The 27,004-nt window shown below is 61.8% G+C and overlaps 2 protein-coding genes across 19 annotated transcripts; one reads left to right on the forward strand and one right to left on the reverse strand.

The window, feature by feature from the left end:
• On the forward strand, positions 1 to 15,391 carry PTBP1 (polypyrimidine tract binding protein 1). Of its 16 annotated transcripts, none has more exons than XM_005587329.4 (15): positions 1 to 91; positions 1,977 to 2,007; positions 6,392 to 6,464; positions 6,848 to 7,020; positions 7,103 to 7,249; positions 7,347 to 7,517; positions 7,655 to 7,765; positions 7,844 to 8,018; positions 8,322 to 8,399; positions 9,227 to 9,375; positions 10,689 to 10,722; positions 11,184 to 11,276; positions 11,366 to 11,582; positions 13,658 to 13,735; positions 13,809 to 15,391. In XM_005587329.4, the coding sequence occupies exons 1-15, from the start codon at positions 84 to 86 to the stop codon at positions 13,939 to 13,941; spliced, it is 1,671 nt and encodes a 556-aa protein (XP_005587386.1). In that variant the 5' UTR covers positions 1 to 83; the 3' UTR covers positions 13,942 to 15,391. The 16 variants fall into 16 exon arrangements, 8 of the variants coding, with proteins under 8 accessions (XP_005587386.1, XP_005587389.1, XP_005587390.1 ...); XM_005587328.5 differs by lacking the exon at positions 1 to 91 and adding an exon at positions 609 to 1,116; XR_012428137.1 differs by lacking the exon at positions 10,689 to 10,722.
• A 171-nt stretch (positions 15,392 to 15,562) lies between these two features.
• PLPPR3 (phospholipid phosphatase related 3) lies at positions 15,563 to 25,475 on the reverse strand. 3 transcript variants are annotated; one of them, XM_045381015.3, is made up of 8 exons: positions 24,688 to 24,848; positions 24,244 to 24,341; positions 18,723 to 18,908; positions 18,390 to 18,531; positions 18,091 to 18,286; positions 17,880 to 17,937; positions 17,619 to 17,792; positions 15,563 to 16,966 (listed from the first exon to the last, which is right to left on the reverse strand). In XM_045381015.3, exons 2-8 carry the CDS (start codon positions 24,313 to 24,315, stop codon positions 15,638 to 15,640), a joined length of 2,157 nt encoding a protein of 718 aa, XP_045236950.2. In that variant the 5' UTR covers positions 24,316 to 24,341; positions 24,688 to 24,848; the 3' UTR covers positions 15,563 to 15,637. The 3 variants fall into 3 exon arrangements, with proteins under 3 accessions (XP_045236950.2, XP_045236949.2, XP_045236948.2); XM_045381014.3 differs by lacking the exon at positions 24,688 to 24,848 and adding an exon at positions 25,298 to 25,475 and having other exon boundaries at positions 17,619 to 17,937; XM_045381013.3 differs by having other exon boundaries at positions 17,619 to 17,937.
• Positions 25,476 to 27,004: the final 1,529 nt, after the last annotated feature.

A 27,004-nucleotide genomic window follows, 5' to 3' on the forward strand; every position in this document is an offset into this window, starting at 1 on the left:
GAGTCTATAACTCGGAGCCGTTGGGTCGGTTCCTGCTATTCCGGCGCCTCCACTCCGTCCCCCGCGGGTCTGCTCTGTGTGCCATGGACGGGTGAGTCGCACCTCGCCCCGCGCCCCGCCGCCCTCCCCGCGCTGCAGCCCTGCCCCCGCCGCCGCGCCGGCCTCCCCGGCGCCGATCTCGCCGCCGCCCGGGCGGGAGGGGCGGCGGGCTCTCCCCTTCCTCTCCGCGTGGCGGGCGCGGGCTCGGGGCGGGCCAGGGGTTTCCCGGGGATCTGGCCGCGTCCCCGTTCCCGTCCCCCGCCCGGCCCGCTTCCGGCCCCCGCGCGCCCCGTCCCGAGCGCACGCGGCCTCCCGCGCCCCTCCCCCTCCGCGCGCGGCCCCGCACTTCGCCTTTGCCCCGCCTCGGCGGCGCGCGGCCCTTCCCGCTTCCCGTCCGGCCCTTGCGCGCCCGCTTGGATGGCCCTTCCCGCCTCCCGTCCGCGCTCCTCGTGCGCCTGCGTAGCCCGTCGCGCGTCCCCGTTGGCCCCAGCGCGCGTGCGCGGCTGCCGTCGGGGGCGCGCGCCTTTCCCGCCTCCCGGACTCTGCCCCCGGCGCAGCCCCGGAAGCGCAGGCGGGGCTAGGGCGGCCGCCGGGAGGGAAAGCCGGCGCCGGGGCCTCGCCGCGGGCTGGAGGCTCTGCGCTCCCCGCCCTGCCCCCCGTGCGCCCTGGGCCGTGGCCAAGGGTTTCGGCGATCTCAGGAGAGAGGCGGCCGCCCCGGGGTCGGAGGGTCCTCTCCAGGGACCCCCGCGGGCGCCGTCATGGGGAGGGCCTTCCCGGCTCTCTGGCTGCGGCAGCCTTTCCGGGCGGCTTTGCGGGGCGGGCTTCCCCTGGGAGGGGTGGGAGCCCCTCCAGAAAGGCCGTGTCCCGCCGAGCGCTTCCTGCGCGAGGCCCTCCTTGGGAATAGGAAGCGGGAGAGGCGGGAGATGCTTCGCATTCTTTCCGTTTTCCTGAGAAGTTTTTCTTGGGCCCAGTTACATTTAAAAGTCTGTTAGGACGTGCTCCGTGCAGTCCGTGGTGTCACAGCGGGGAGGCGCGGCCCTAGAGTGGGTCTGGAGCCCTTGGCATGCGTCGGGGCAGGTGGGTCCTGCAGACGGCGAGCCGGGGCTTCCCGCTCTCGTCCCGGCGCCGCGGGCTTGGGGCCGCGCACTCGCCTCCCGGAGTGAGGCAGGTCCGGGGGCTGCGCTTCCTTCCGACGCGCGCTCCGAGTCACTGAGGCCCCCGCCGGGAGTTGCAGTGGCGCCGTGGGGAGCTCCCTGTTGGGTCGGGAGCTGGCCGGGGCTGAAGGGGGGGCCTCGGGCCGCCCAGCTTTCTTCCCACCTTCCCCCCGAGGTGTCCCGAGGAGGGAGAGTCGGGTCGGGCAGGGCTCGGGTTGATCAGTAACTGAGGCTGTGTTCTGGTTGGTCTGTTCATTTTTATTTTTATGGACGGTTCCTACGGCCGCCACCCGCCCTTGGTGGATGGGGCTCCACTCTGATGAGAGGCACCCTCTTGGGGGGGCCACCCCCATCCGGGCGGAAGCTCTGGCCCAGCCCTGGGAGTTTGCCGGCTTCAGCCTTTCTCAGGCGTTTCCAACTTTCTGGAAAGCACACAGCGGCCCTCGAACCCTCTCAGCGGCGTCTAGCATCCTTGGGGCTTCCGAGGGGCGTGTCTTTGTCTTGGGACTTGTGGAGCCTGGTCCAGAGGTGGGGCCTAGGGTCCTGCTGGGAGGGAGGGGCGCCGCAGGACAATGGTGGCCCCTTTTCAAGTTGCAGTCAAGTGGACGGCTCACTTCCCTGCCCTTCTGAGCTTTCTCTAGCGGGGCCTCGCGCAGCCAGAGGGAGCCCCGTGGAGGTGGCGGCTGCAGGGTCCTGCGGGCTCTCCTGGCCCCGGGACAGCCGGGCGCGCCTGCTGCTGAGCGGCCACCGGGCTAACGTTGTCTCCTTTCTCTCTCTCTACAGCATTGTCCCAGATATAGCCGTTGGTACAAAGGTAGGCACTTCTCACTTTGCTTCTCCGTGACGCTCCTCTGACCTTTTGCCGACCCCGGGGGCCACCCCCCAGCGCTGCTGCGTTGGCTGGAGAGCACCTTGCTGTTCCGAAGGGGCACCTTTGTATTCCTAAGGGGCACACTACCCTTGGTCTGGAATCTGGAGTTGGGTGGGAGGGTTCCAGCCCTGGCTCCAGTGCCCCGTGCGTTTGGTCTGGAATCTGGAGTTGGGTGGTTGGTCTGGAATCTGGAGTTGGGTGGTTGGTCTGGAATCTGGAGTTGGGTGGGAGGGTTCCAGCTCCGGGCTCCACTGCCCCGTCCGTTTTGGGGGTTTGGGTTTGCTGGCCGCCCCTCAGGTCTGGAATCTGAGCCGCTCTTCAGTTCTTGCTCTCAGCAGCGAGGGCTCTGCGTGCCCCAGACCTGGGTTTGGAACCTCTCCTGTCCCTGGAGGCTGGAAGAGTGCTGTTAAGTGGGATACCTCGTGTTGTAGCTGCCAGAGGGACTCTTGGTTTGGATCAGAAAAGAGTCACCTGGCTGTGGAGGGACCTGGGCAGACCCCAGTGTGTGTGAGCGGCTGGAGTGGGCATTTACTGGTTGCTTTTGACATTAAGTTGTTTTCTTTTTTGAGATGGGGTCTTGTTTTGTCACCAGGCAGGAGTGCAGTGGTGCGACCTTGGCTCACTGCAACCTCCACTTCCTGGGTTCAAGCGGTTCTCCTGCCTCTGCCTCCTGAGTAGCCGGGGTTACAGGCGCCCACCGCCATGCCCGGCTAATTTTTGTGTGTATATATATGTTTTTAAACAAACATGGGGTTTCACCATGTTGGCCAGGCTGGTCTGGAACTCCTGATCTCAGGTGATCCACTGCCCTCAGCCTCTCAAAGTGCTGGGATTACAGTTGTGAGCCACCAGGCCCTGCTGACATTGTCTTTTGATGGCATCTGGTCAGAACAACAGTAAACTGTCAAAGATGGCGTTTGGGGCAAGAGAAAAATGAATGTGCCAGATCTCACGTGTGTGTGAATCTTGCAGCCAGGGCTGGAAGGCAGGGGCACTGCTTCCCCGTGGAGGGTGAGGCCAGGGCTAAGCGTGTGAGGAAAGGGGGTGAGAACCTGGAGAGTAAGGTCCTGGGGAGGCCAGCGATTCCGAGGGAGCTGTGGTCCTCGCTTAGCTGGGGTGGGTGGTTGGTGAATGATTGTGCTGGTCATTGTGGGTTGAGGGCTCCCGACTTCAGGGCTTGTCCCCCGAGGGCCTCCTGCAGGGTGAGCCCACAGCGGTGGGGCCAGAGCTCTCTGGTTTCTGGTCAGTCAGCGGTGGTGCCTGGGCCAGGTTTCGGTTTTCCCAAGTGGACTGCTGTCTTTACAGGCGGCCTGGCCCGATCTTCCTGGAGATAAAACCTGTTTGTTCAGTGTGGGAGGAGGGAGAGGGACTTTCCCTCTGAAAGCATTTGCAGCAATCCCTGGATGTGTCTGGCTTGCAGGCAGTCCTCTTTTCCTTGCTTCTGTGAGGCTGCGTTCCAGCTGGAGTGGCCCTCAGCTTCCGTCAGGTGGTCCTGCAGCCCTTCTCTGCAGTTCCCAGGGGGCTCGATGGCTGGGACACGGAAGCTAAGCCAGGGCAGGATGGCAGCCCGCGGGCTCTGGTGCAGGGAGGGATTTTGCCAAGGGGCGGTGTCAGGGCCCCTGCTGGGTGCAGGCCCTGGTAGGAGGATGGGGTGGTACCCTGACCCGGGTGATCGCCCTCCTGCACCAGGGAACCCTCAGCTGACCTGGGCCCACACCTGGCCACGTTGTCCTTTATCCCCGGACAGAGCACCTCCTGTTCAGTGTGGGGTTGAAGACGCCTGGGACCCGTGCCGCAGGGTCCCGGCTGCAGACTGGGAGGGCTCGGGGCGTTTCCGGTCAGTCCGTGTGCTTCAGGACAGGTGCCTTGAAGGGACCCTCCTGGGGTGTCTGGCGGCTGCAGTGAAGGAAGTGGAGGTGCTCGGCCCAGCTTGTGTCTCCTGGTTGCTGCCCTGTGGAGCCTCAGAGCCTCCAGGTGTCCCTTTCGTTCTACTGGGGCGCTGCTGAGCTGAGCTGAGCCAAGCCGGCCTGTGCCGCCCGGGCAGGCGTGGAGTTTGCTGCCACAGACGGTTGTGGGCATGCCAGGCCACTTGCCCATGGGAATGAGATTAGGGCTTCAGGCAGGCGGCCAAGAGGACTGCTCAGAGGAAGCGGCACCGCCCACCACTCCAGTCAAACAGGGTCCAAGATGGCCTTTTTAAGGTTTGTGCAGCTAGCACATGGGAGCCGCATGGGCACCTGGCCGCTGTCCAGCTCGGGGGAGGACCAGTCCTGGTGTCCTAGATGGTCGGCTTCTGGGCTCCCCCAGCCTCTGGGCTGGAGGGGAGAGGAGACAGGAAACGACTTCCTGTGGGGGGTGGGGGGCGGGGGGCGGAGGCTGGAGGCTCCGTGTCTCTGCGTCTCTGCGTCTCAGGTGCACCTTGCCTCACGTCCTCCTGTCCTGGCGCTCCTGTGTTTTCCGATCCCGTGGTTTCCACCTGAGGCTGCTGACTGTTTGCCCTGGGCCTGTGCAGCCCCGCCCTGTGCTCACAGAGGGCCCTGGACTCTGGAAGTAAAAAGATGACTCGAGGGTCTGTTCTCAGCATTTGACTTCATTTGCGTCCGGCCGGAACCGCAGCCGCCCTGATGGTGCACACTTCTGTTCATTCTTTGATCCTAAAGTCTTGGGGACTGACAGGTGGCATTTGGGTGGGCACCAGGCCTGTGGAGCCTGAGCGATTCCTGGTTCTAGCCCTGGTGGCTTCTCGACTGCTTGTTTGGTGACGCCCTGGGTGCTTGCGGGGTTGGCCTGGGGGCTCGAGGCTGCAGTTAGAGGTCTCAGTGGCAGGGGCAGTCCCTGTTCCCTGTCCTGGAGCAGGTGCTGGAGTCTCATGTGGGGAGGCTTTGCAGGCCGGCCGGCCTGCCTGCCTTCCTTCCTTCCTTCCTTCCTTCCTTCCCTCCTTCCTTCCTTCCTTCCCTCCTTCCTTCCCTCCTTCCTTCCCTCCTTCCTTCCCTCCTTCCTTCTCTCCTTCCTTCCTGGAAGCTTTACAGCCAGGGCCAGCAGAGGGCCCCGGTTGAGGTCAGGGCAGGAGTGGAGCTGAACGTGCGTGGAGGGGAGGCGGCCTTAAGGGAAGACCATCCAAGCGCAGGCTCAGGGAGGCCGGTGTTGGTGGGGGCTCTTTGACCGGGCATGGGGGCTCATGGAGCTGGGGGCTGTCTGAGGAGGGACAGGGTGTGACATCCACTGGTTCCTTCTGATGTGATGGCCCTGGGCCCCTCAGTAGGTGGGGCAGGCTCTTGGCCTCACTCCTGATATGGGAGATGGAGGCTCCTTCTTTGTTCCCTGGGATGGCTCTGTCCTGGGGGCCTGGGCGCTGCCCTGGGGGCCTGCAGAGTCCGGCTTTGCAGACCAAGCGCCTGTGCTCCAAGGTCCTCAGACCCGAGCTTTGTTTTCTGTGTAACTAAGGGCCGTAACTAACGTCTCCTCCAATTTCACTCTGAATAAACGTGTGTCTTCAACCCTTGCGTGGGGGGGGGGGGCCGTCTGCTGTTCTGAGCCTAGGATCAGTGTAGTGTAATTCTCCCTAGAAGTTGATTCAGTTACATAGAAATAACGAGTGAATAGATTGTTTCTGGAGAGAAAATGGACAGGTAGAAATGATGGGGCTGCTGTAGAGCTCCCCTGGCCCCAGTCACGGCCGTGGTAGCACCAGATCACTGCGCAGGGAGGCCGTGTCTCTGGTCCTCAGTCTCGAGTGTGCGGAGACGGAGGTCGGGTTTCCCTTACGGGGCTGGAAAACAGAAGAGGAGGGGCTTCCGCGAGAGCGAGCGAGGCGGTGCTAGAGTTTGGTTCTCCTGTGAGGCCACCAGCAGTGAGGTCAGCTGCCTGGGCCCTGCCTTGTGCTGCTGGGGAGGCTGGTTCCATGGAGCGGGTCCCCTGCCCTGCTGGCTGGTGGCTGAGGCCCAGGCCTGCGCCCAGGGCGGCCGGCAGCACAGTGAGGCTGCGTCCACAGCAGAGTTGGCCGTGGAGATAGTATACGCGGTGCCCTCCGTCGCTGAGACCTCCCAGCGCCACTGGCTGAGTACCCCAGGGCTTCCAGAGCTTGGAAAAAGGAGCAGTGTCTTGGTTGTGGAACTGTGGGGTGCTGTGCGCGTCCATGGGCTGTGGGGGTGTTTCTGGAGACAGGCCTGGGTCTGTGCTCTGGCTGCCCTGCCGTGGAAGTGTGGGTGTGGGTGTGGGTTGGGGGTCTGGGACCCCAGGCAGCCTGAGTGGGAGCTGGGCGGCTGGTGGGGAAGGGAGGCCCTGGCCTGGCGGGAAGTGCAGCTCAGCGTTGTCCCTTCTCTTGCAGCGGGGATCTGACGAGCTTTTCTCTACTTGTGTCACTAACGGACCGTTTATCATGAGCAGCAGCAACTCGGCAGGTAAGGCCGGGACTTAGCCCAGGGCGAGGTCTGCGGGTGTCTTTTCCTGGAACAACCCTGGGACTCTCCTTTTCATCTCAAACGGTGGGCCCCACGGTCCACGCTGCAGGTCCAGGTCCCAGTTCTTGCTACAGAGAATTCCTGGGGAGGTGCTGGATGCGTGGTCCAGGCCGGCACTTGGACCTGTGGGCGGGTTGTCAGCAGCTGTCGGGAGCAGGGGTCCCGACGGTGCAGGCCTTGGCCTCGTGCTGCTGGTTCACGTGCACCCTCCTGGGGCTCAGGGCTGGTCTCTGTAGCAGGCAGGGCTCTAGGCGGAGAGCAGGGACCCGGCCCTGTGGGATTCTACGTGTTGATGCCTGCGTCTCCCGGCACCCCCTTTTCAGCAAACGGAAATGACAGCAAAAAGTTCAAAGGTGACAGCAGAAGCGCTGGCGTCCCCTCCAGAGTGATCCACATCCGGAAGCTCCCCATCGACGTCACAGAAGGAGAGGTCATCTCCCTGGGGCTGCCTTTCGGGAAGGTCACCAACCTCCTGATGCTGAAGGGGAAAAACCAGGTATCTGAGCCGCGCTTCTCGGGGCGCTGGTACCGCGCAGGCGGGGAGGAGGAGGGCCCGGCACTCACTGCCTCCCCCACAGGCCTTCATTGAGATGAACACGGAGGAGGCTGCCAACACCATGGTGAACTACTACACCTCGGTGACGCCAGTGCTGCGCGGCCAGCCCATCTACATCCAGTTCTCCAACCACAAGGAGCTGAAGACCGACAGCTCTCCCAACCAGGCGGTGCGTGGCCCTGCAGCGGACCCCAGCAGCCCGGGGACCTCGGGGGTGGGGGGTCCCGGCCTCAGGGGCCGGGGACTCACGGCAATGCCTCCCACAGCGGGCCCAGGCGGCCCTGCAGGCTGTGAACTCGGTCCAGTCGGGGAACCTGGCCTTGGCTGCCTCGGCGGCGGCCGTGGACGCAGGAATGGCGATGGCTGGGCAGAGCCCCGTGCTCAGGATCATCGTGGAGAACCTCTTCTACCCCGTGACCCTGGATGTGCTGCACCAGGTGAGGTGGTCCCATCACTGCCAGGGCCGCACCGGCTGGGTCAGGCTGCTGTCGCTGTGGGCGCAGGCCCACGGGAGGGGTCTGGCAGGGCTGGTGGGCGCCGGGCAGGAGCTCATGCTGTGGCCTGGGGCCTGCAGATTTTTTCGAAGTTTGGCACAGTGTTGAAGATCATCACCTTCACCAAGAACAACCAGTTCCAGGCCCTGTTGCAGTACGCGGACCCTGTGAGCGCCCAGCACGCCAAGCTGGTGAGTGGGGCTCCCAGGATGGCACCTGCCCTGGCCCTGGCCTGGCCTGGCCGCACCTCACGCTGCCTCTCCCCTCAGTCGCTGGACGGGCAGAACATCTACAACGCCTGCTGCACGCTGCGCATCGACTTTTCCAAGCTCACCAGCCTCAACGTCAAGTACAACAATGACAAGAGCCGCGACTACACGCGCCCAGACCTGCCCTCCGGGGACAGCCAGCCCTCCCTGGACCAGACCATGGCCGCGGCCTTCGGTAAGAGGCTGCCTGACGTGGCGCCAGTGTGCAGAGTGGTCTGTGAGGGCCGCTCAGTCCGGAACCCCAGCGGCACGGGCCCGGCCCTGCACCAGGGTGATGCGCCTGCTGCTCTCTGCACGGCCAGCACAGCACAGTCCGGTGCCCCCCACGTCGGGACCACGGCCCCCCTAGAGCAGCGGATCTGCCCGCGAAGGCTCTGCTGGGGCCGCCCGCCAGCCGGGTTGGGGCCCATCCCACAGCACAGCGCCCGCTCGCGGTGGAGGTTGTGGGTGCGATGATTAGTGTCTCATTTATTTCTAGGTGCACCTGGTATAATCTCAGCCTCTCCGTATGCAGGAGCTGGTTTCCCTCCCACCTTTGCCATTCCTCAAGCTGCAGGTATTCAAACGCTTGGTCTTGGTTCCCCGGCGACTGCATGCCCACACCACCTTCCCAGGCAGCTCCGCATCCACGGCGGCAGCCTGGGCGGACTGGGCACTCGAGTGCCAGGTCAGGGGCCCTTTCCGGGAGAGGGGACGCCACGTCCACAGAGCAGGCTTGGCCAGGGCAGTGGTAGGACAGGGCAGTGGAGGCGCACGTGTGGATGGCGCCAGCCGGAAGCACTAACCGCACAGTCTTTGTGGTCTGGTTCCCTTCAAGCACCTCCGGGCGAGCACGAGGACCGCCAGTGGTTGGAGGGATGTGTCCCTAGTAGTTGAATTTGAGTGGCCGGGTAAGCGCGTGGCCCGAGGCTGCGGAGCATGACCGGCGGCGGGACGTGTGTGCGTGGCCGTCCTCCTGCTTCCCTTCTGGGACCGGGACCGGGCCGCCGAGTGCTGGCCGTGGACGGAGCAGCGCGTGCCGCCCCGCGGCCGCCTTGTCTGCATGGAGGCATGGGCACGCATGCGCGGTGGTCCCGGGACAGGCCCTGCTTGCCGAGGGCCCCGTGTCTGTGCTGGCGGAGCCGGAGCTTTTCTGTGCTGTGGGCGCATGCAGATGAGTCCAAGCCCCGCACGGCCCGTGCTGTGAGGAGAGGCGGGCGCTGGTGCAGGAGCCAGCGGGTGGCTGTGCGGGGGTCGGGCGACCCCACAGGCACCCGGGGTAGGGCCAGAGCCAGGGCCGCCTCCCGCGCGGCTCCTCGGTGCATGAGGACGGGGAGCGTCGGCCTCTCCCACGCTGCGGTGGACTGGCGGTGCCGCTGCTCATCTTACCTCCTACCTTTCCAGGCCTTTCCGTTCCCAACGTCCACGGAGCCCTGGCCCCCCTGGCTATCCCCTCGGCGGCGGCGGCAGCTGCAGCGGCAGGCCGGATCGCCATCCCGGGCCTGGCGGGGGCAGGAAATTCTGTATTGCTGGTCAGCAACCTCAACCCAGAGGTACGTGGGCTTCGCCGCGCCGTTCCTCCCGGAAAAGCGAGCAGGGGATGTTGTGCTCGGTCTTGGGTCCCGGAGCGGCGCCGCTCCTCGCTGTGTCTGCGCCTCTGCCCCGGCAGCTCCTCTGCTGCAGCGCTGAGAGCCTCCTCTCCCAAGATGGCTTGAGTTTTCCTGTTTTCCTGAATTCACATCTTGGTTTACGTTTTCACTTCCGTGATATGCAGAATGAATTGTTTTTTGTTACCCAAAGGCAGTGTAAAAATGACTCGGAACTGAGCAGGGCGTGCAGTTCCGAGCCGCAGCAGGCCGCCCTGCTGGTCCCCGGGACCACAGGGTTAGTGCGGCAGGGTGTGGGCGGCCCCTGTGGCACCAGAGCCTGTCACTTAATTAGCTGGTGGACTGTTATTTCTCAGAATGGTTAAATCCCTCTCGGGGAGAGCTTGGGTAAAAGTAGAGGCTCAAAATATGGAACTTGATGGATGGGATCCCCGGAATCAGTATTTCAGGCTGTTCTGTTACTCGGCAATTCCTGTGATTTCCTCAAGGTGGTGCCCACCCTGGCCCTCCCTCGCGGGGCACAGGGCGCACTCCCTGCCTCTGCCTCTTACCACGAGCCCGGTGCTGTCCCTCCAGCTCCTGAGCCAGGGGACCCACGGCGAGGCCGTGCACTAACAGACTCAATCTCCCTTCACGCCTGTGTCATCGTCCTTAGAGACTGACTGGTGCCACAGCCGTGCGAGACAGCGCTGCTGCAGGGCTTGGCTGAGGTGGCCGGGAGCGGAGCTGCACCCGCGCTCCTGGGGGGCGTGGTGGGGATCAGCCTCTGGGCGCCCTCCAGCAGTGCTGTCTGCCGGCAAGTGAGTGAAGGTGCTTTTCTCACCGTGTGCCCCGCGGTAAACCTGTAACTGGAATGTGTGTGGAGTGTGACTGATAGAACACTACCTGATTTTCTTATGTATTTACTGACCTGTGTTTTTTTGCTACTTTTTTTCTTTTCTCCCCTTCCCCTTTCCCAATTTTTTTTCTTGCCCTGATCCGGAATTTCTTTGCCAACTGACTGCACGGTACTTCTGCTTCCTGTTGTTGCTTGAAACAAAACAAAAACATAAACAAATAAAAAACAAAAATTCCCCCTCAAACCCTGCTCTCCGGAAACCAACCTGCCCTTGAATATTAACATCCTGACAACTTCATCATCCATCAACCACTGCACGCCTGCGGGGACTGTCTTCCTCGTGTGGACGATTGGCAACTCGCCCCCCTTGACCTCTCCCTCTCCCCTGTCCCTCCGCTGCCTTGCTCTGCTGTCTCTAAAGAGAGTCACACCCCAAAGCCTCTTTATTCTTTTCGGTATGTTATCATTCACACTTTTATTACCTTGTTTTCATTTAATTGAGATGATTTTGATGCCCTGAGACGTATTATGAGTTTGCGGTTTGGCACTCTGATGCTCCGTGGCATCGGCCTCGTTTTATGGTTTGCTTTCGGTTTGCCTATTTTATTTGGTCCCGTAGATACGTACGCATGGTTTATCGCCCTGCATGCTTTTCAGAGTTAGACCTGTCGGTGGCATATGCTACCGTGGCCACCTGCTGGCAGCTTACCTGTCCTGGACGCTATGACTTTGCCGAACGGAGCTGCTCCCGTTAGCGCGCCCTGTGGCTGCGAGACGCAGCTCCGCAGTGGCCGATAAAGCAAACCCGGCCGGGCTGAGCCGGGCCTTGTGGGGGGTGGGTGCGGGGTTGGGGCTGACGGGGAGATGGGCGGGGCGGGCGGCAGGCGACTCAGGCCCTGTCCCTGGGCTTTTGAAGGCGTCTACGGGGACGTGCAGCGCGTGAAGATCCTGTTCAATAAGAAGGAGAACGCCCTGGTGCAGATGGCGGACGGCAACCAGGCCCAGCTGGGTGAGAGGCCGGGCCGGCCCTGGGGGCGGTGGGGGCAGGGGCTGCCTTCCCTCACGGGCGCCTGGTCACACGGGTGCTGCTGTCCCCAGCCATGAGCCACCTGAATGGGCACAAACTGCACGGGAAGCCCATCCGCATCACACTGTCAAAGCACCAGAACGTGCAGCTGCCCCGCGAGGGCCAGGAGGACCAGGGCCTGACCAAGGACTATGGCAACTCACCCCTGCACCGCTTCAAGAAGCCGGGCTCCAAGAACTTCCAGAACATATTCCCGCCCTCAGCCACGCTGCACCTCTCCAACATCCCGTGAGTGCTGGCGGGGGGCGGGCACGGGGCCGGGCCGGGGCTCTGCGTGGCTGTCCTGCCGCGTCGGCCTGTGAACTGCAATTTCCAGAGTGCAGGTTGGACACCTCTTAGCCCAAACCTGAAGTACGGCGAGGCCTGAAGCTTGAGCTGGGGGATGCTTGAGGGAGGGAGGGATCGTTGGACTTGGAAGGGTTTGGTCTTTTGGCTTAGGGGACGCTCCGCTGTGAGAATGTAGAATGCACACATTTATTTATTTTTATTTTTTGAGACGGAGTCATGCTCTGTTGTCCTGGCTGGAGTACAGTGGAAGGATCTCGGTTCACTGCATCCTCTACCTCTTGGGTTCAAAGCGATTGTCCTGCCTCAGCTTCCGGAGTAGCTGGGACTACAGGCGCCCACCCCCATGCCTGGCTAATTTTCTTATTTTTTTTTTTTTTTTTTTTATTTTGAGACGGAGTCTCGCGCTGTCACCCAGGCTAGAGTGCAGTGGCCGGATCTCAGCTCACTGCAAGCTCCGCCTCCCAGGTTTACGCCATTCTCCTGCCTCAGCCTCCCGAGTAGCTGGGACTACAGGCGTCCGCCACCTCGGCCGGCTAGTTTTTTGTATTTTTTTAGTAGAGACGGGGTTTCACCGTGTTAACCAGGATGGTCTCGATCTCCTGACCTCGTGATCCGCCCGTCTCGGCCTCCCAAAGTGCTGGGATTACAGGCTTGAGCCACCGCGCCCGGCCCTAATTTTCTTATTTTTAGTAGAGACGGGGGTTTCACCATATTGGCCAGGCTGGTCTCCACCTCCTGACCTCATGATCTTCCCGCCTCGGCCTCCCAAAATGCTGGGGTTACAGGCGTGAGCCACTGTGCCTGGCCACGTTTATTTAATCTTTTTTGAGATGGAGTCTGGCTCTGTCGCCCAGGCTGGAGTGCAGTGGCACAATCTTGACTCACTGCAAGCTCCGCCTCCCGGGTTCACGCCATTCTCCTGCCTCAGCCTCCTGAGTAGCTGGGACTAGAGGCGCCGCCACCACGTCCGGCTAGTTTTTTGTATTTTTTTAGTAGAGACGGGGTTTCTCCGTGTTAGCCAGGATGGTCTCGATCTCCTGACCTCGTGATCTACCTCCCTCGGCCTCCCAAAGTGCTAGGATTACAGGCGGGAGCCACCACCCCCGGGCTAATGCACACCTTTATAATCCCAGTGCTATGTGGGGCCAGGCAGGGGATCTTCTTGAACCCAAGACCAGCCTGAGCAATAAAGTGAGATTCCCGTCTCTAGCAGAAAAATTGGTTAAAATTAGGCAAGAGTGGTGGTGTGCACCTCAGGGCCCAGCTCCTTGGGATTTGGAGGCTGAGGTGGGAGGTTCACTTTGAGCTCAGGGGTTTGAGGTTGCAGTGAGCTGTGATTGCCACACTCCAGGCTGGGCAACAGAGTGAGACCCTGTTGCAAAAAAATACATAGTGCAAATATTTGGAAATGCAGGTACATCTGGCCCCAAGTATGTCAACCTATGCCCTTTGATATTTAACACATTACTTGTGAAATGTTTATTAGAAAGTCACCAGGGGGCCTGGCAGAGTGGCTCACGCCTGTGATTCCAGCACTTTAGGAGGCTGAGGTAGGCAGATCGCCTGAGGTCAGGAGTTCGAGACCAGCCTCGCCAACCTGGTGAAACCCCATCTTTACTAAAAATAAAAATTCAGCCTGGCATGGTGTCGTGCACCTGTAATCCCAGCTACTTGGGAGGCTCAGGCAGGAGAATCACTTGAACCCGGGAGGCGGAGGTTGTAAGCCAAGATCACGCCACTGCAGTCCAACCTGGGTGACAAAGCAAGACTCTGTCTCAAAACAAAAAAAAAAGGGGGAGCAGCATGGTACTCTGCTTCTACAAACCTGTGGATGCCTGGTTTCATTAGAAGCTGCTTCAGACCATTGTGGGCATGATTCGATGTCCCATTTCTGGGCTCCTAAAAGGCCCTACACCTTCCCTGGCCACTCAGAAAACTAGTGTGGGGAGAGCCTCGCTGACCTTATCGGACGTCCCTCTACCCAGCCGCAGGCCAACACCTTTCTCCTCCCACAGACCCTCCGTCTCCGAGGAGGATCTCAAGGTTCTGTTCTCCAGCAATGGGGGCGTCGTCAAAGGATTCAAGTTCTTCCAGTGAGTATGAGGCAGACGGTGCCTGGCTCTCCCCGGGCTGCCCTGTGGCCGGCCCTGACCCCATGTCTTGCAGGAAGGACCGCAAGATGGCACTGATCCAGATGGGCTCTGTGGAGGAGGCGGTCCAGGCCCTCATCGACCTGCACAACCATGACCTCGGGGAGAACCACCACCTGCGGGTCTCCTTCTCCAAGTCCACCATCTAGGGGCGCAGGCCCCCTGGCCGGGCCCGCTGGCGACAACTTCCATCATTCCAGAAAAAAGCCACTTTAAAAAGCAGCTGAAGTGACCTTAACAGACCAGAGATTTTATTTTTTTAAAGAGAAATCAGTTTACCTGTTTTTAAAAAAATTAAATCTAGTTCACCTTGCTAACCCTGCGGTGACGGGGACAGCTCAGGCTCTTGGTGACTGTGGCGGCAGGAGTTCCCAGCCCTCCACACCCGGGGCCAGACCCTCGGGGCCGTGCCTTGGTGGGGCCTGCAGGTGGGTGCCCCAACCACAACTCGGCTTCCTTGTGCCTTAAAAACCCTGCCTTCCTGCAGCCACACCCCCCCCCCGGGGTGTCCTGGGGACCCAGGGGGCGGGGGTCACACCAGAGAAAGGCAGGGGGCCTGGCCGGCTCCTGCAGGATCATGTGCCTGGGGCTCCCCGGCCGAGGCTGCGACTCCCCAACCCCAGCCCTCTAATCAAGTCATGTGATTCCCCCGCCCTGCCCCCAGGGCCTTCCCTGCTGCCCCCGGGCGGGCTCCCCACTGCTCCAGCTGCGGAGCTGGTCGTCATAATCTCTGTATTATATACTTTGCAGTTGCAGACGTCTGTGCCTAGCAATATTTCCAGTTGACCAAATATTCTAATCTTTTTTTCATTTATATGCAAAAGAAATAGTTTTAAGTAACTTTTTATAGCAAGATGATACAATGGTATGAGTGTAATCTAAACTTCCTTGTGGTATTACCTTGTATGCTGTTACTTTTATTTTATTCCTTGTAATTAAGTCACAGGCAGGACCCAGTTTCCAGAGAGCAGGCGGGGCCGCCCAGCGGGTCAGGCACAGGGAGCCCCGGTCCGATCTTAGACCCCTGAGCTTCAGGGAGGGGCGGGCGCGTCGCCGCCTCTGGCATCGCCTCCGGTTGCCTTACACCACACCTTCACCTGCAGTCGCCTAGGAAACTTGCTTTCAAACTTCTTCAGGGTTTTTTCCTTCAAATTTTGGACCAAAGTCTCATTTCTGTGTTGTGCTTGCCTCTGATGCTGGGACCCGGCAGGCGCCGCTCCTGTCCTCACTGTGCTGTCTCCCGCCCCCGCGTCCTGTCCCGGGGGCTCTCCTAGGATCCCCTTTCCATGAAGAGTGTAACAAGGGTGTAAATATTTATAATTTTTTATACCTGTTGTGAGACCCGAGGGCGGCGGCGCGGTTTTTTATGGTGACACAGATGTATATTTTGCTAACAGCAATTCCAGGCTCAGTATTGACCGCGGAGCCACAGGGACCCCACGCACATTCCGTTGCCTTACCCGATGGCTTGTGACGCGGAGAACCGATTAAAACCGTTTGATAAACTCCTCCCTTGTCTAGGCCTGTGTTCGCTGTGGACGCTGTAGAGGCAGGTTGGCCAGTCTGTACCTGGACTTCGAATAAATCTTCTGTATCCTCGCTCCGTCCGCCTTCACTGCTTTTCCTCTTGCTGTGCTTTGGGTGGTCCCGGCTCGAACCCGGGCTTCCGCGGGAGCGCCAGGTGGGGCCGCGGGTGGGGTGGGCCCGGCGCTGAGGGAGGGTCCCCGCGTGGGGCGTGCGGGCCGGAGCGAATGACCAAGAGCCTGAGCCGGGTTTCCGCCGCTTTATTGAGCACCCCCGCGCCCCCGGCCCGCCCCCGCCCGCCCCGGCCCCGGCCCCGCCGCGCTAGTCGGGGAAGCGGCGCGCCTGCATCTTGCGGAAGTAGCTCTCGGCCTCGGCCTCCGCCTCGCGCTCCGCCAGCCCCAGGCCGCCCGCGTGGCGCCGCAGCGTGGACTCCCGGCTGCCCGGGCCCAGCGCGCCGTCGGCCGCGCCCAGCTGGGGCAGCCCCTCGCCCGTGGCCAGGTTGACGGTGGCCACGGCCCCGAACCGCGGCTCCTCCTGGTCCACGTCGCTGACCGACGAGCCGGGGGACACGCCCGGGGGCTTGGCCCCGCCGCGGAAGCCGCGCGCCAGGTCCCCCAGCTCGTAGCCGCCGTCGGCCTCCGCCTTGGCCCCGCCGCCCGCCGCCTTCCACTCCCAGGGCGCGCCGCCGGCCGACAGGTGCACCACCGGGTGGTGCGGCGCGTGCGCGTCGATGGTCACGATGCTGGCGGAGTCGCGGTCCGACGGCGACCGGTACTGCGAGGAGTCGGAGCTGGCGCTGGACGACGACGCCGTCTCGGCCGCTTTGGGGACCGGCGCGCCCGGGGCCTTGGACATGGCGATGACCTGCAGCAGCCGCGGAGGGTTGGCCACGGCCGCCCCGCTCTTCTCGGCCATCATGAGCCACTTGGCGCGCACCCCGGCGCCGCTTTTGGGGGACAGGCCGGCCCCCGCCTGCGCGCCCTCCTCGGGGATGTGCACCAGCGGCGGCGGCCCCGCGCGCGGCGGGAGGATGACCCGAGGCCCCAGCCCCGGCCGCGCCTGCACGGTGGGGTAGAGCGAGGGCGGGGCCGGGCCCTCCTCCTCGTCCTCTTCCTCCTCCTCCTCCTCCTCTTCCTCCTCCTCCTCCTCTTCCTCCTCCTCCGCCATGGGCTCGGCTGGCGCGCGCAGGTGCCCGGGGCTGGCGTCGTCGGGCAGCCCCAGGCCGCGGCCCTCCAGGCTCTTCTGCTTCCACTCGCTGATGAGCTGCTTGGAGCGCGAGGCGTCCAGTGGCACGTGGATGGTCATATGGCGGCGCGCGGGGTCGTCCAGCGACGGCGCGCTGGCCCTGGGCAGCGTGTGGCTGAAGGTCACCATGTTCTCCTTGGCCATGGGGCTGCGCGGGGCCAGCAGGTCCACATCCACGCTGGCGCGCTTCAGGCTGCCCAGTGAGGTCTTCTCGCGGGCCACGGGCCGGGGCGCGCCCTCCAGCCGCCCCGGGGGCCCCAGCTCGTCGGTGCTCACCGACTTGTTCTGCTGATAAACCGAGTCGTGGCCCCGCTGTGTCAGGGCCCGCAGCGCGTCCTTGGCGGGGGCCGGGGCCGCGGGCTTCTCTGTAGGTGGGGCCTGGAAGTTGCCCACCGCGTGGCAGGCCTGGTGGGGAGAGGGGTCTGGGGGTGAGGCCTGGGGCTCAGAGGGCTCCTCCCCTCTAATCGTTGGACTTGCCGTGGGGGGCTTTGGGCCAGGGGAGGGGGGGTGGCAGGCCCTTGTCCAGTGGGACCAGTTCCCACCTCAAGGTCGCTGACCCGGCACATCTGGCAGGTCTGAGCCCACGGGATTCTGACTCCAGCATTCCAAGGGTGAGACACTTCAGCACCCATGCCTTCCCCCTAAGATCCCCTGGGCACCCATGCCTCCCCCTCAGACACCCTGGGCACCCATGCCTCCCCCTCAGACACCCTGGGCACCCGTGCCTCCCCCTCAGACACCCTGAGTACCCATGCCTTCCCCCTAAGACCCCCTGGGCACCCATGCCTCCCCCTCAGACACCCTGGGCACCCGTGCCTCCCCTGAGGCCCCCTGGGCACCCATGCCTATCCCCTCAGACCACCAGCCTCCCTCCTCAGACCCTCTGGGCCAGCCTTCCCCCTCAGAACCCCTGGGCACCCATGCCTCCCCCCTCAGGCCACCAGCCTCCCCCATCAGACCCCCTGAGCCTGCCTCCCCCCTCAGAACCCCTGGGCCAGCCTCCCCACTCAGACCCCGTGGGCACCCATGCCAACCCCCCTCAGAACCTGTCGCTCACCAAGTAGGCAGCGATGCCTGCCCCGATGAGGAAGCCGGCATACACGTCCACCGGGTGGCTGCGGTACTGCGTGATCTGCGTCAGCCCGCACACGCCCGCGGCGATGGCAAAGGCGAAGACCAGGATGGGTTTCAGCAGCTTGGTGGTGTCCGAGATGACGGAGTTGAAGTACATCTGGGGGCATGGGGGTTGGGGGGTCAAGGAGGGCTCCCCGCGGGCCAGCAAGAGGCCCTGAGCAGGGCAGACGGGGGCTGGACTCACCGACACGTAGACCGCGGCGAAGGCCGACAGTGTGGCGTGCTGCGACGGGAAGGTCTTCCTGTAAGAGGCGTCCAGGATGAGCCCCACCCACCCGGGGACCCCAGCTCCAGTGGCCTCGCTGTGCCTCTGTGTCCCCACATGTTCACGGGGGTGGAAGGGACACGGGGGTGGAAGAAGGCTCCCAGCCAGGGGAGTTGGGGGTCCGGCTCACCGTGCAGACAGGATGGCGTGGGTGTCGTGGCCGGAGCAGATGTCCTGCGTGATGTAGGGGTTGACCTCGCAGGACGTGCCCAGGAGCGTGTAGTTGGGCTTACAGACGGTGAGGAAGAAGGGAGTGTGGTAACCCGTGGCCAGCTGGATCACGTCGGTCACCAGGGCTGTGGCGCACAGGCCAAACACGTGGACACCTGCGGGGCGGAAGGCTCGGCCAGGCGGGGAGCTGGGGACCCGGGACAGCCCCAGCCCTGCACGTGGACTCGGCTCAGGGTTGGGGCGCGGCCGGCAACTCACCCACAAACCGCACGGTTCGCCGCAGGAAGGAGTTGAAGTTGCATCCACCGGCGTTGATGCTGCCCTCGGCCCCGGCGGGCCCCCCAGCGCGGCCCCACAGCCGGGACTGCAGACAGTACAACATGCCCTCGGCCACCATGATCTGCCAACAAGGAGGGAGTGCTCAGGCTGCAGTGCCCACAGGGAGAGGGCGCTCAGGCAGGCTCCCAGCCATGGTGCCCATAGGCCAGCCCCTCAGGCGGGCTCCCATCTGCAGTGCCCACAGGCTGAGCACTGGTGGGCTCCCATCTGCGGTGCACACAGGCTGGCACAGGCCCCAGTGTGGGTGCTCACCGAGGCAGCAGGGGCCGCGAAGGCCAAGCTGAGCAGCATCAGCAGCGGGATGAGCTCCTCGTTGGTCTCCACGTAGGGCATGGAGAGAGTGCGGTCATAGCACTGGAAGCCCACGTTGGCCGGCTTGAAGAGGTCGGTCAGCTCCAAGAAGTACAGGGATACGATGGAGGAAGCCACTATGGGCAGCTGTGGGCACAAGGCCGGCCAGGTTCACCCTGCTCTCCCTCATGGAGGCGTCTGTCCAGTCCTCCATGAAGTCAGGGCCATCCACGGTCTCACTCACCCACCCACAGATCCAACTCACTCCCAGCCACTCTTTCCTCCATGAATTATTCATCCATCCACAGATGCTCCATCCATAACTCGACCATCTACACACCACACAACCACCCACCCATCCACCCAAACACCTATGCCCCCAACATCCACCCACTCACCCATCACCCACCCATCCACCCACTGGGAACCATCCATCCATTCATCTACCCACCCACCCATCATCCATCCCCCCATCCTCCACCCACGCACCCAACGGTACCCATCCATTTATCCACCCACCCAGCTATTCATCCATCCATCCAGCCACTCATTCATCCATCCATCCATCATCCACCCACGCACCCAACGGTACCCATCCATCTACCCCACCCACCCACCCATGTATCCACCTACCCATCCATCCACCCAACTGTCCATCCATCCATCCATCCATCCATCCATCCATCACCCAGCCATTCATTCATGCATCCATCCATTCACCCACGCACCCGATACCCATCCATCTACCCACCCACCCAACTGTCCATCCATCCACCCACCTAACCACCTATCTACCCACCCACCCACCCTCCCATTTATCCACCTACCCATCCTTCCATCCAACTGTCCATCCATCCATCCATCCATCCATCCATCATCCACCCACACACCCAACGGTACCCATCCATCTACCCACCCACCCACCCATGTATCCACCTACTCATCCATCCACCCAACTGTCCATCCATCCATTACCCAGCCATTCATTCATCCATCCATCCATCCATCATCCACCCACGCACCCAACGGTACCCATCCATCTACCCACCCAACTGTCCATCCATCCATTCATTACCCAGCCATTCATCCATCCATCCATTCATCCATCCATCCATCATCCACCCACACACCCAACGGTACTCATCCATCTACCCACCCACCCAGCAGTCCATCTATCCATTCATTGCCCAGCTATTCATTCATCCATCCACCCACCCATCTATCCACCTACCCATCCATCCACCCATCTGTCCATCCACAACAGTCTTGCTCTGTTGCCCAGGCTTCAGTGCAGTGGTGCCATCTCAGCTCACTGCAGCCTCCGCCTCCCGGGTTTTTGTATTTTTAGTAGAGATGGGGTATCGTCATGTTGCCCAGACTGGTCTCGAACTCCTGGGCTCAAGTGATACACCCGCCTTGGCCTCCCAAAGTGCTGGGACCAGAGGCATGAGCCATCGCAGCCAGCCATGGCCTCAATCCTTTTTTCTTCCCCCCCACTCTGTCACACAGCCTGGAGAGCAGTGGTGCAATCTTGGCTCACTGCAACCTCCGCCTCCAGGTTCAAGCAATCCTCCCACCTCAGCCTTCCAAGTAGCTGGGATTACAAGCATGCACTACCACGTCTGGCTAATTTTTTGTATTTTTAGTAGAGGTGGGGTTTCCCCATGTTGCCCAGGCTGGTCTCGAACTTCTGACCTCAAGTAATCCACCTGCCTCGGCCTCCTGAATTGCTGGGGTTACAGGCGTGAGTGACCTCTCTCGGGCATTGCCCCAATCGTAATTCCTGCTTTGTTGTGGCATCTTAGCAGGGGATCAGCCCTCAGCCCAGCCCTGGGGAGGGCACAGGTCAGGGCTGGGCGCTTCAGGAAGGGAAAAGCCATCACTGAACATCCCAGGGTGGAATTGGGTGGAGGGAGCTGAGTTCATGTCCCGTGAGCATTCATTGAGCGCCTGCTGCATGCAGGCATGAGGCCGGGGGCAGACGTGGAAAGTGGGGAGCACCGTTTGTTTGCACCTGACACCTGATTTGAAAACCACCCACTTTAACCTGTGGGCGGCCAGCAGACCCCCCTGTGCCAAGGGCTCAGGTGGAGATGAGTCAATGTGGGAAGAGGCCCCTGGCAATTATGCACTTGTTCTCTCCACTCTCATCATCAGCATGATTTTGCTGGGGCGGGCAGACAGTATCAAGCCTGGGGAGGGTTTGAGGTAGAACCTGGGCGTGGCCTTAAAAATACCTAACCGGCCAGGCGCGGTGGCTCACGTTTGTAATCCCAGCACTTTGGGAGGCCGAGGTGGGCGGATCACCTGAGATCAGGAGTTTGAGACCAGCCTGGCCAACATGGTGAAACCCTGTCTCTACTAAAAATGCAAAAATTAGCCCAGCGTGGTGGCGCATGCCTGTAATCCCAGCTACTCGGGAGGCTGGAGAATTTATTGAGGTCAAAAGGTGGCGGTGGCAGTGAGCTGAGATTGTGCCAGTGCACTCCAGCTTGGGCAAGAGAGCAAGACTCCATCTCAAAAAATAATAGTAATAAATAAAATAATAATAATAATGAAGGCCGACACAGTGACTCACACCTGTAATTCCAGTGCTTTGGGAGGCCAAGGCAGGAAGATCACCTGAGGTCAGGAGTTCAAGACTAGCCTGGGTAACATAGTAAGACCTTGTATCTACTATATATATATATATATATATATATTTTTTTTTTTTTTTTTTTTTTTTTTTTGAGACAGAGTCTTGCTCTGTCGCCCAGGCTGGAGTGCAGTGGCGTGATCTCCGCTCACTGCAAGCTCTGCCTCCCGGGTTCACGCCATTCTCCTGCCTCAGCCTCCCGAGTAGCTGGGACTCCAGGCACCCACAACCATGCCTGGCTAATTTTTTGTATTTTCAGTAGAGACAGGTTTTCACCGTGTTCGCCAGGATAGTCTCGATCTCCTGACCTCATGATCCGCCCGCCTCGGCCTCCCAAAGTGCTGGGATTACAGGCGTGAGCCACTGCGCCCGACCTATTTTTGTTTTTTGAGATGGAGTATGGCTCTGTTGCCCAGGCTGGAGTGCAGTGGTGCAATCTCGGCTCACGCCAACCTCTACCTCCTGGGTTCAAGCGATTCTCCTGCCTCAGCCTCCCGAGTTGCTGGGATCACAGGCGCCCACCACTACCACCACCACGCCCAGCTAATTTTTATATTTTTAGTAGAGATGGGGTTTCACCATATTGGCCAGGCTAGTCTCAAACTCCCGACCTCAAGTGATCCGCCCACCTCAGCCTCCCAAAGTGCTGGGATTACAGGTGTGAGCCACCACGCCCGTCCTGCAACAGGAATTTAAATGCAATTTTGAAAAATAAACAGATTTTCTACGAACTGATGTGGACAACTCAGTGATACTGTGTTGGGGAGGAACCCATTTGCCCAGGTGTGAGGTAACAGATTACAGGCCAGTCGCCGGCCCTGTGACCTGCATGGGTCGCTGTTTCCTTGAGACTGGGGTCCTGTCTTCCATCTAGGCTCTGGAAGGTCCATCACTAGAGCCAGTTTTCCTGGCCTGACATGGAAGGACGGATTAAAGTTATTTTATTTTTTGAGATGGGGTCTGGCTCTGTCACCCAGGCTGGGATGCAGTGGTGTGATCTTGGCTCACTGCAGCCTCTGCCACCTGGGCTCAAGTCATCTTCCACCTCAAGCTCCTACGTAACTGAGACCGCGGCTGCACACCACCACGCCCGGCTGTTCTTTCTGTTTTTGTTTTGTAGAGATGGGGTTTTTGCCATGTTGCCCAGGCTGGTCTTGAACTATTGGGCTCAAGCAATCCATCTGCCTGGGCCTCCCAAAGTGTTGAGATCGCAGACATGAGCCACCTCCCCGGCTTTAAGTTACTTTACCATCCTGAGCCAGGTGTGCACCAAATGGTGGCTTTTTTATTTTAGAGACAGGGTCTCTGTCATCCAGGATGGAGTGCGGTGGTGCGATCACAACTCACTACAGCCTCAAATTCCTGGGTTCCAGCAATCCTCCCATCTCGGCCTCCTAAGTAGCTGAGAATAAAGGCACGCACCACACGCCCAGCTAATATTTTAATTTTTTTTTTCTTTTTGTAGAGATGGGATCTCGCTGTGTTACCCAGGCTGGTCTCAAACTCCTGGCCTCAAGCAATCCTCCCACCTCGGTCTCCCAAAGTGTTGGGACTACAAACTGGAGCCATCACACAGGGCAGAGGGCTCTATTTATTGCATTTATTGTCTTTTTTTTTTTTTTTTGCCTAAGACAGGGCCTTGCTCTGTTGCCCAGGCTGGAGTACAGTGGCATGATCTCTGCTCACTGCAACCTCCACCTCCTGGGTTCAAGCGATTCTCCTGCCCCAGTCTCCCAAGTAGCTGGGATTGCAGGCACCTGCCACCATACCTGGCTAATTTTTTGTATTTTTGGTAGAGACGGGGTTTCACCATGTTGGCCAGGCTGGTCTTGATCTCCTGACCTCAGATGATCCACCCGCCTCAGCCTCCCAAAGTGCTGGGATTACAGGCCTGAGCCACAGTGCCCAGCCTAATTGTATTTTTAATGGAGACGGGTTTTCACCATGTTGGCCAGGCTGGTCTTGAACTCCTGACCTCAGGTGATCCGCCCACCTTGGCCTCCCAAAGCGCTGGGATTACAGGCCTGAGCCACAGTGCCCAGCCTAATTGTTGTATTTTTAATGGAGACGGGTTTTCACCATGTTGGCCAGGCTGGTCTTGATCTCCTGACCTCAGGTGATCCACCCACCTTGGCCTCCCAAAGTGCTGGGATTACAGGCGTGAGCCACAGTGCCCAGCCTAATTGTTGTATTTTTAATGGAGACGGGTTTTCACCATGTTGGCCAGGCTGGTCTTGAACTCCTGACCTCAGGTGATCCGCCCACCTTGGCCTCCCAAAGCGCTGGGATGACAGGCCTGAGCCACCGCACAGGGGAGGGGGTTCCACTTACTGTCATAAACTCCTCACTACGTGCCCGACAGTTTTCCATATTCGGTAAATATTAATTCCCCTCAGCTCCATCGGCGGAAAAGCGGAGGCCCAGAGAGGTTAGGGGCAGGGCACCAGCCTCACCATTAGCAGAGATGAACTCAGACCGGGGGGCTTCGGAGCCCGGGCACCTGCACCCAGCCCCACCCCCTCCGGCCTCCCCGCCCCTGCAGGCCCCCAGCCCCCTGGTCCCCAGCCTCTCCTGTGAGCTCTGACCACACCTCGGTCACAAGGGCTCCCCTCCCAGCATCTGCCCAGTTCCCACGGCCCGGACCCCCTTCGGAGCCCCTGGAGCTCCTAGTCGACCTGCGGAACCCAAGTCTCTGCCCCGCCCCCCTCCGCCGGGCACCCCGGTCCTGCCCCGCCCCGAGGCCACTGCGGGGGCAGCTGTGCCCGCTCTGGTCCCCCAGCGGGGGGGGTCTCTGCGTGCGGGCGAAACCGAGGCGTCTCCCCCGCCCCCAGCGCGACCCCCACCCACCTCCACGAAGTAGAAGCAGGGCAGGAGCGTCATGCTGTCCTTCGGGATCTTGTTCTTCTCCTTGGAGATCATGGTGCCGCGGGCGCCGCAGGCCGTGGCTGGAGGGGAGACAGCGGCGCTGGAGGGGGGCGCGCAGGCGGAACCCGGGGGGCGGGCACGGTGGCCGGCGCCGGCGGGGGAGGGGCGGCCGGGGAAACTGAGGCTGGAGAGAGCGGCGTCCGCGCGGCCTCCCCGCGCCCCGGCCCAGCACGCGCCTTCCGGGCGCCCCCACACCCGGGATCGGGGGGTCGGGGCCGGGATCTGCGAGGAGGGCGGGGCCGGCCTGGCCCGGGGGTCTCGGGGCGGGAGCCGGTCCCCGTGTGGGGGTGGGGGGCGTCCGGGAGAACGGGGGTTCCGGGCGGCGGAGGAGGCTGGGTCCGCGCCCCCCGCCCCGCAGCCCCTCACCTGGCGCGGCCGGCGCCCAGCACAAAGCGCGTCTCCTCCGTGGGGCGGGGCCGGGAGCGGGGACGGGGAGGGGAGGAGGGAGGGGAGGGGGAGGGTCCGGCCCGGAGACCCCCGCGCGCGCCCAGACGCCGCAGCCCAGACGCCGCGCCAGGGGCGGGGGCTCTTTGTCTCCGCGCGTCCTCCGCAGGCCCCGCGCACCGTCCCCGCCTCCCGGGCGCCGCCTCCCCGGCCGGGGGTCTCGGGGGTCTCAGGTCTGCGCGAGCGGCTGGCCGGGCTCGGGGGTCGTGTCCTCCTCTCTCCGGGCCTGCGGCGGCGGCGGTCCCGTCCTCCCCTCCCCGGTGGCTGCGGTCGGCCCGGGGGCCCCCATCGAGGCGGGGGCGGGGGTTGGGGGTTCGGGGTCTCTGACTGTCTCGGTGCCTCTCACGGTCTCTCGCCCGCTCCGACTCCCCCCGCCCCGCGCCTCCGCCCGCCCCTCCGCGGAGCCCGCCGCTTGCTGGTGCGCGTTTCCATGGCGCGGCTCCCAGGGCGCCCGGAGCATCCGAGACAAAAGAGCTGGCGGAGGGGGAGGGGGGTGGGGGGGTCTCCCCGTGCCTCCCTCCCCCGCACTCACCCTCGCCCCCTCCGCCGCCCGGGGGTCCACCCTCCGCCTGGCCGCAGCCGCCCGGGGCGCACGGCGGGATTGCACGGTGCGGGGCTGGGGGCTGCGGGATGCGGGGATGCGGGCAGGGCCCTGGGGACGCGCACTCGGGCAGTGCCTGCTGTCTGCGGGCATTTCCTCCTCCATATGCGCAGCCCTGCGGGGTAGGGGCGGGTTGACCCCCGTTGTAGGAATGGAGAAACTGAGGCTTGGGCACCCTGGGTCGCTGTCCGAGGTCTACGGGCCCCAAACGGCAGGTTTTTAAAAAATCGTTTTTTGGGCGGTGCGCAGTGGCTCAGGCCTGTAATCCCAGCACTTTGGGAGGCCGAGGCAGGCGGATCGCGAGGCCAGGAGTTCGAGACCAGCCTGGCCAACATGGTGAAACCCCGTCTCTACTAAAAATACAAAAATTAGCCGGGCGTGGTGGCGGGCGCCTGTAATCCCAGCTACTCGGGAGGCTGAGGCAGGAGAATCGCTTGAAGCTGGGAGGCGGAGGTTGCAGTGAGCCCAGATCCCGCCACTGCCCTGTGGTCTGGGCAACAAGAGCCAGACTCTGTCTCAAAGAAAAAAAAAAAAAAAAAAAAGAATGACTTCCAGGCTGGGCGCGGTGGCTCAGGCCTGTAATCCCAGCATTTTGGGAGGCAGAGGCCGGAGGATCCCTTGAGGTCAGGAGTTCGAGACCAGCCTGGCCAACATGGTAAAACCCCATCTCTACTAAAAATATAAAAATTAGCCGGACATGGTGACGGGCGCCTGTGATCCCAGCTACATGAGAGGCTGAGGCAGGAGAGTTGCTTGAACCTGGGAGGTGGAGGTTGCAGTGAACCCGGATGGCACCATTGCACTCCAGCCTGGGCGACAGAGGAGACTCTGTCTGAAAAATAAAAAAATAAAAAAGTGACTTCCAGAGGGTTGGAGCCCTGCCGGATGCCTTAGTTTGCTCATAACAGGCACTGCTGCCCCCTGGGAACAGGGTCGCCCACCATAAATGTGGGAACAGGTTTTTTTTTTTTTTTTTTTTGAGACGGAGTCTCGCTCTGTCGCCCAGGCTGGAGCGCAGTGGTGCGATCTCGGCTCACTGCAAGCTCCGCCTCCCGGGTTCACGCTATTCTCCTGCCTCAGCCTCCCAGTAGCTGGGACTACAGGCGCCCGCCACCACACCCCGCTAATTTTTTGTATTTTTAGTAGAGACGGGGTTTCACCGTGTTAGCCAGGATGGTCTCGATCTCCTGACCTCGTGATCCGCCCGCCTCGGCCTCCCAAAGTGCTGGGATTACAGGCGTGAGCCACCGCGCCCGGCCAAATGTGGGAACAGTTAAATGGTGATGGGAATAGGATGGGAACTCAACGGTGCTGCTACCTTTGGGCGGACTCAGAGGTGGCCCTGCTTCCTGGGACAGGACTGCACGGACTGCCTGGGGAGGGGTCTTTGGCCCCCGGGGTTCCTGCAGAGGGGCTCGGGGAGGCCCTGTGAGCAGATGGTCACAGGTGGGTCCCATTTGATGTGATCCCGCTTCTCCCCAGTGGCCCTGGAGAAGGGGGACAGACGTAGCCTGCTGCGGCCTGTGAGGGGTGGGGCCAGGGTGACCGTTGGGAATCTGGGTGTTGCAAGGTGGCCACAAACAGCTCTCTGAGGGGGAGGAGGAAAAATGCAATTGCTTTTCGGAGGCTTCTGGGGTC

The sequence above is a fragment of the Macaca fascicularis genome, chromosome 19 (genome assembly GCF_037993035.2).
Source record: "Macaca fascicularis isolate 582-1 chromosome 19, T2T-MFA8v1.1".
Classification (NCBI taxonomy): domain Eukaryota; kingdom Metazoa; phylum Chordata; class Mammalia; order Primates; family Cercopithecidae; genus Macaca; species Macaca fascicularis.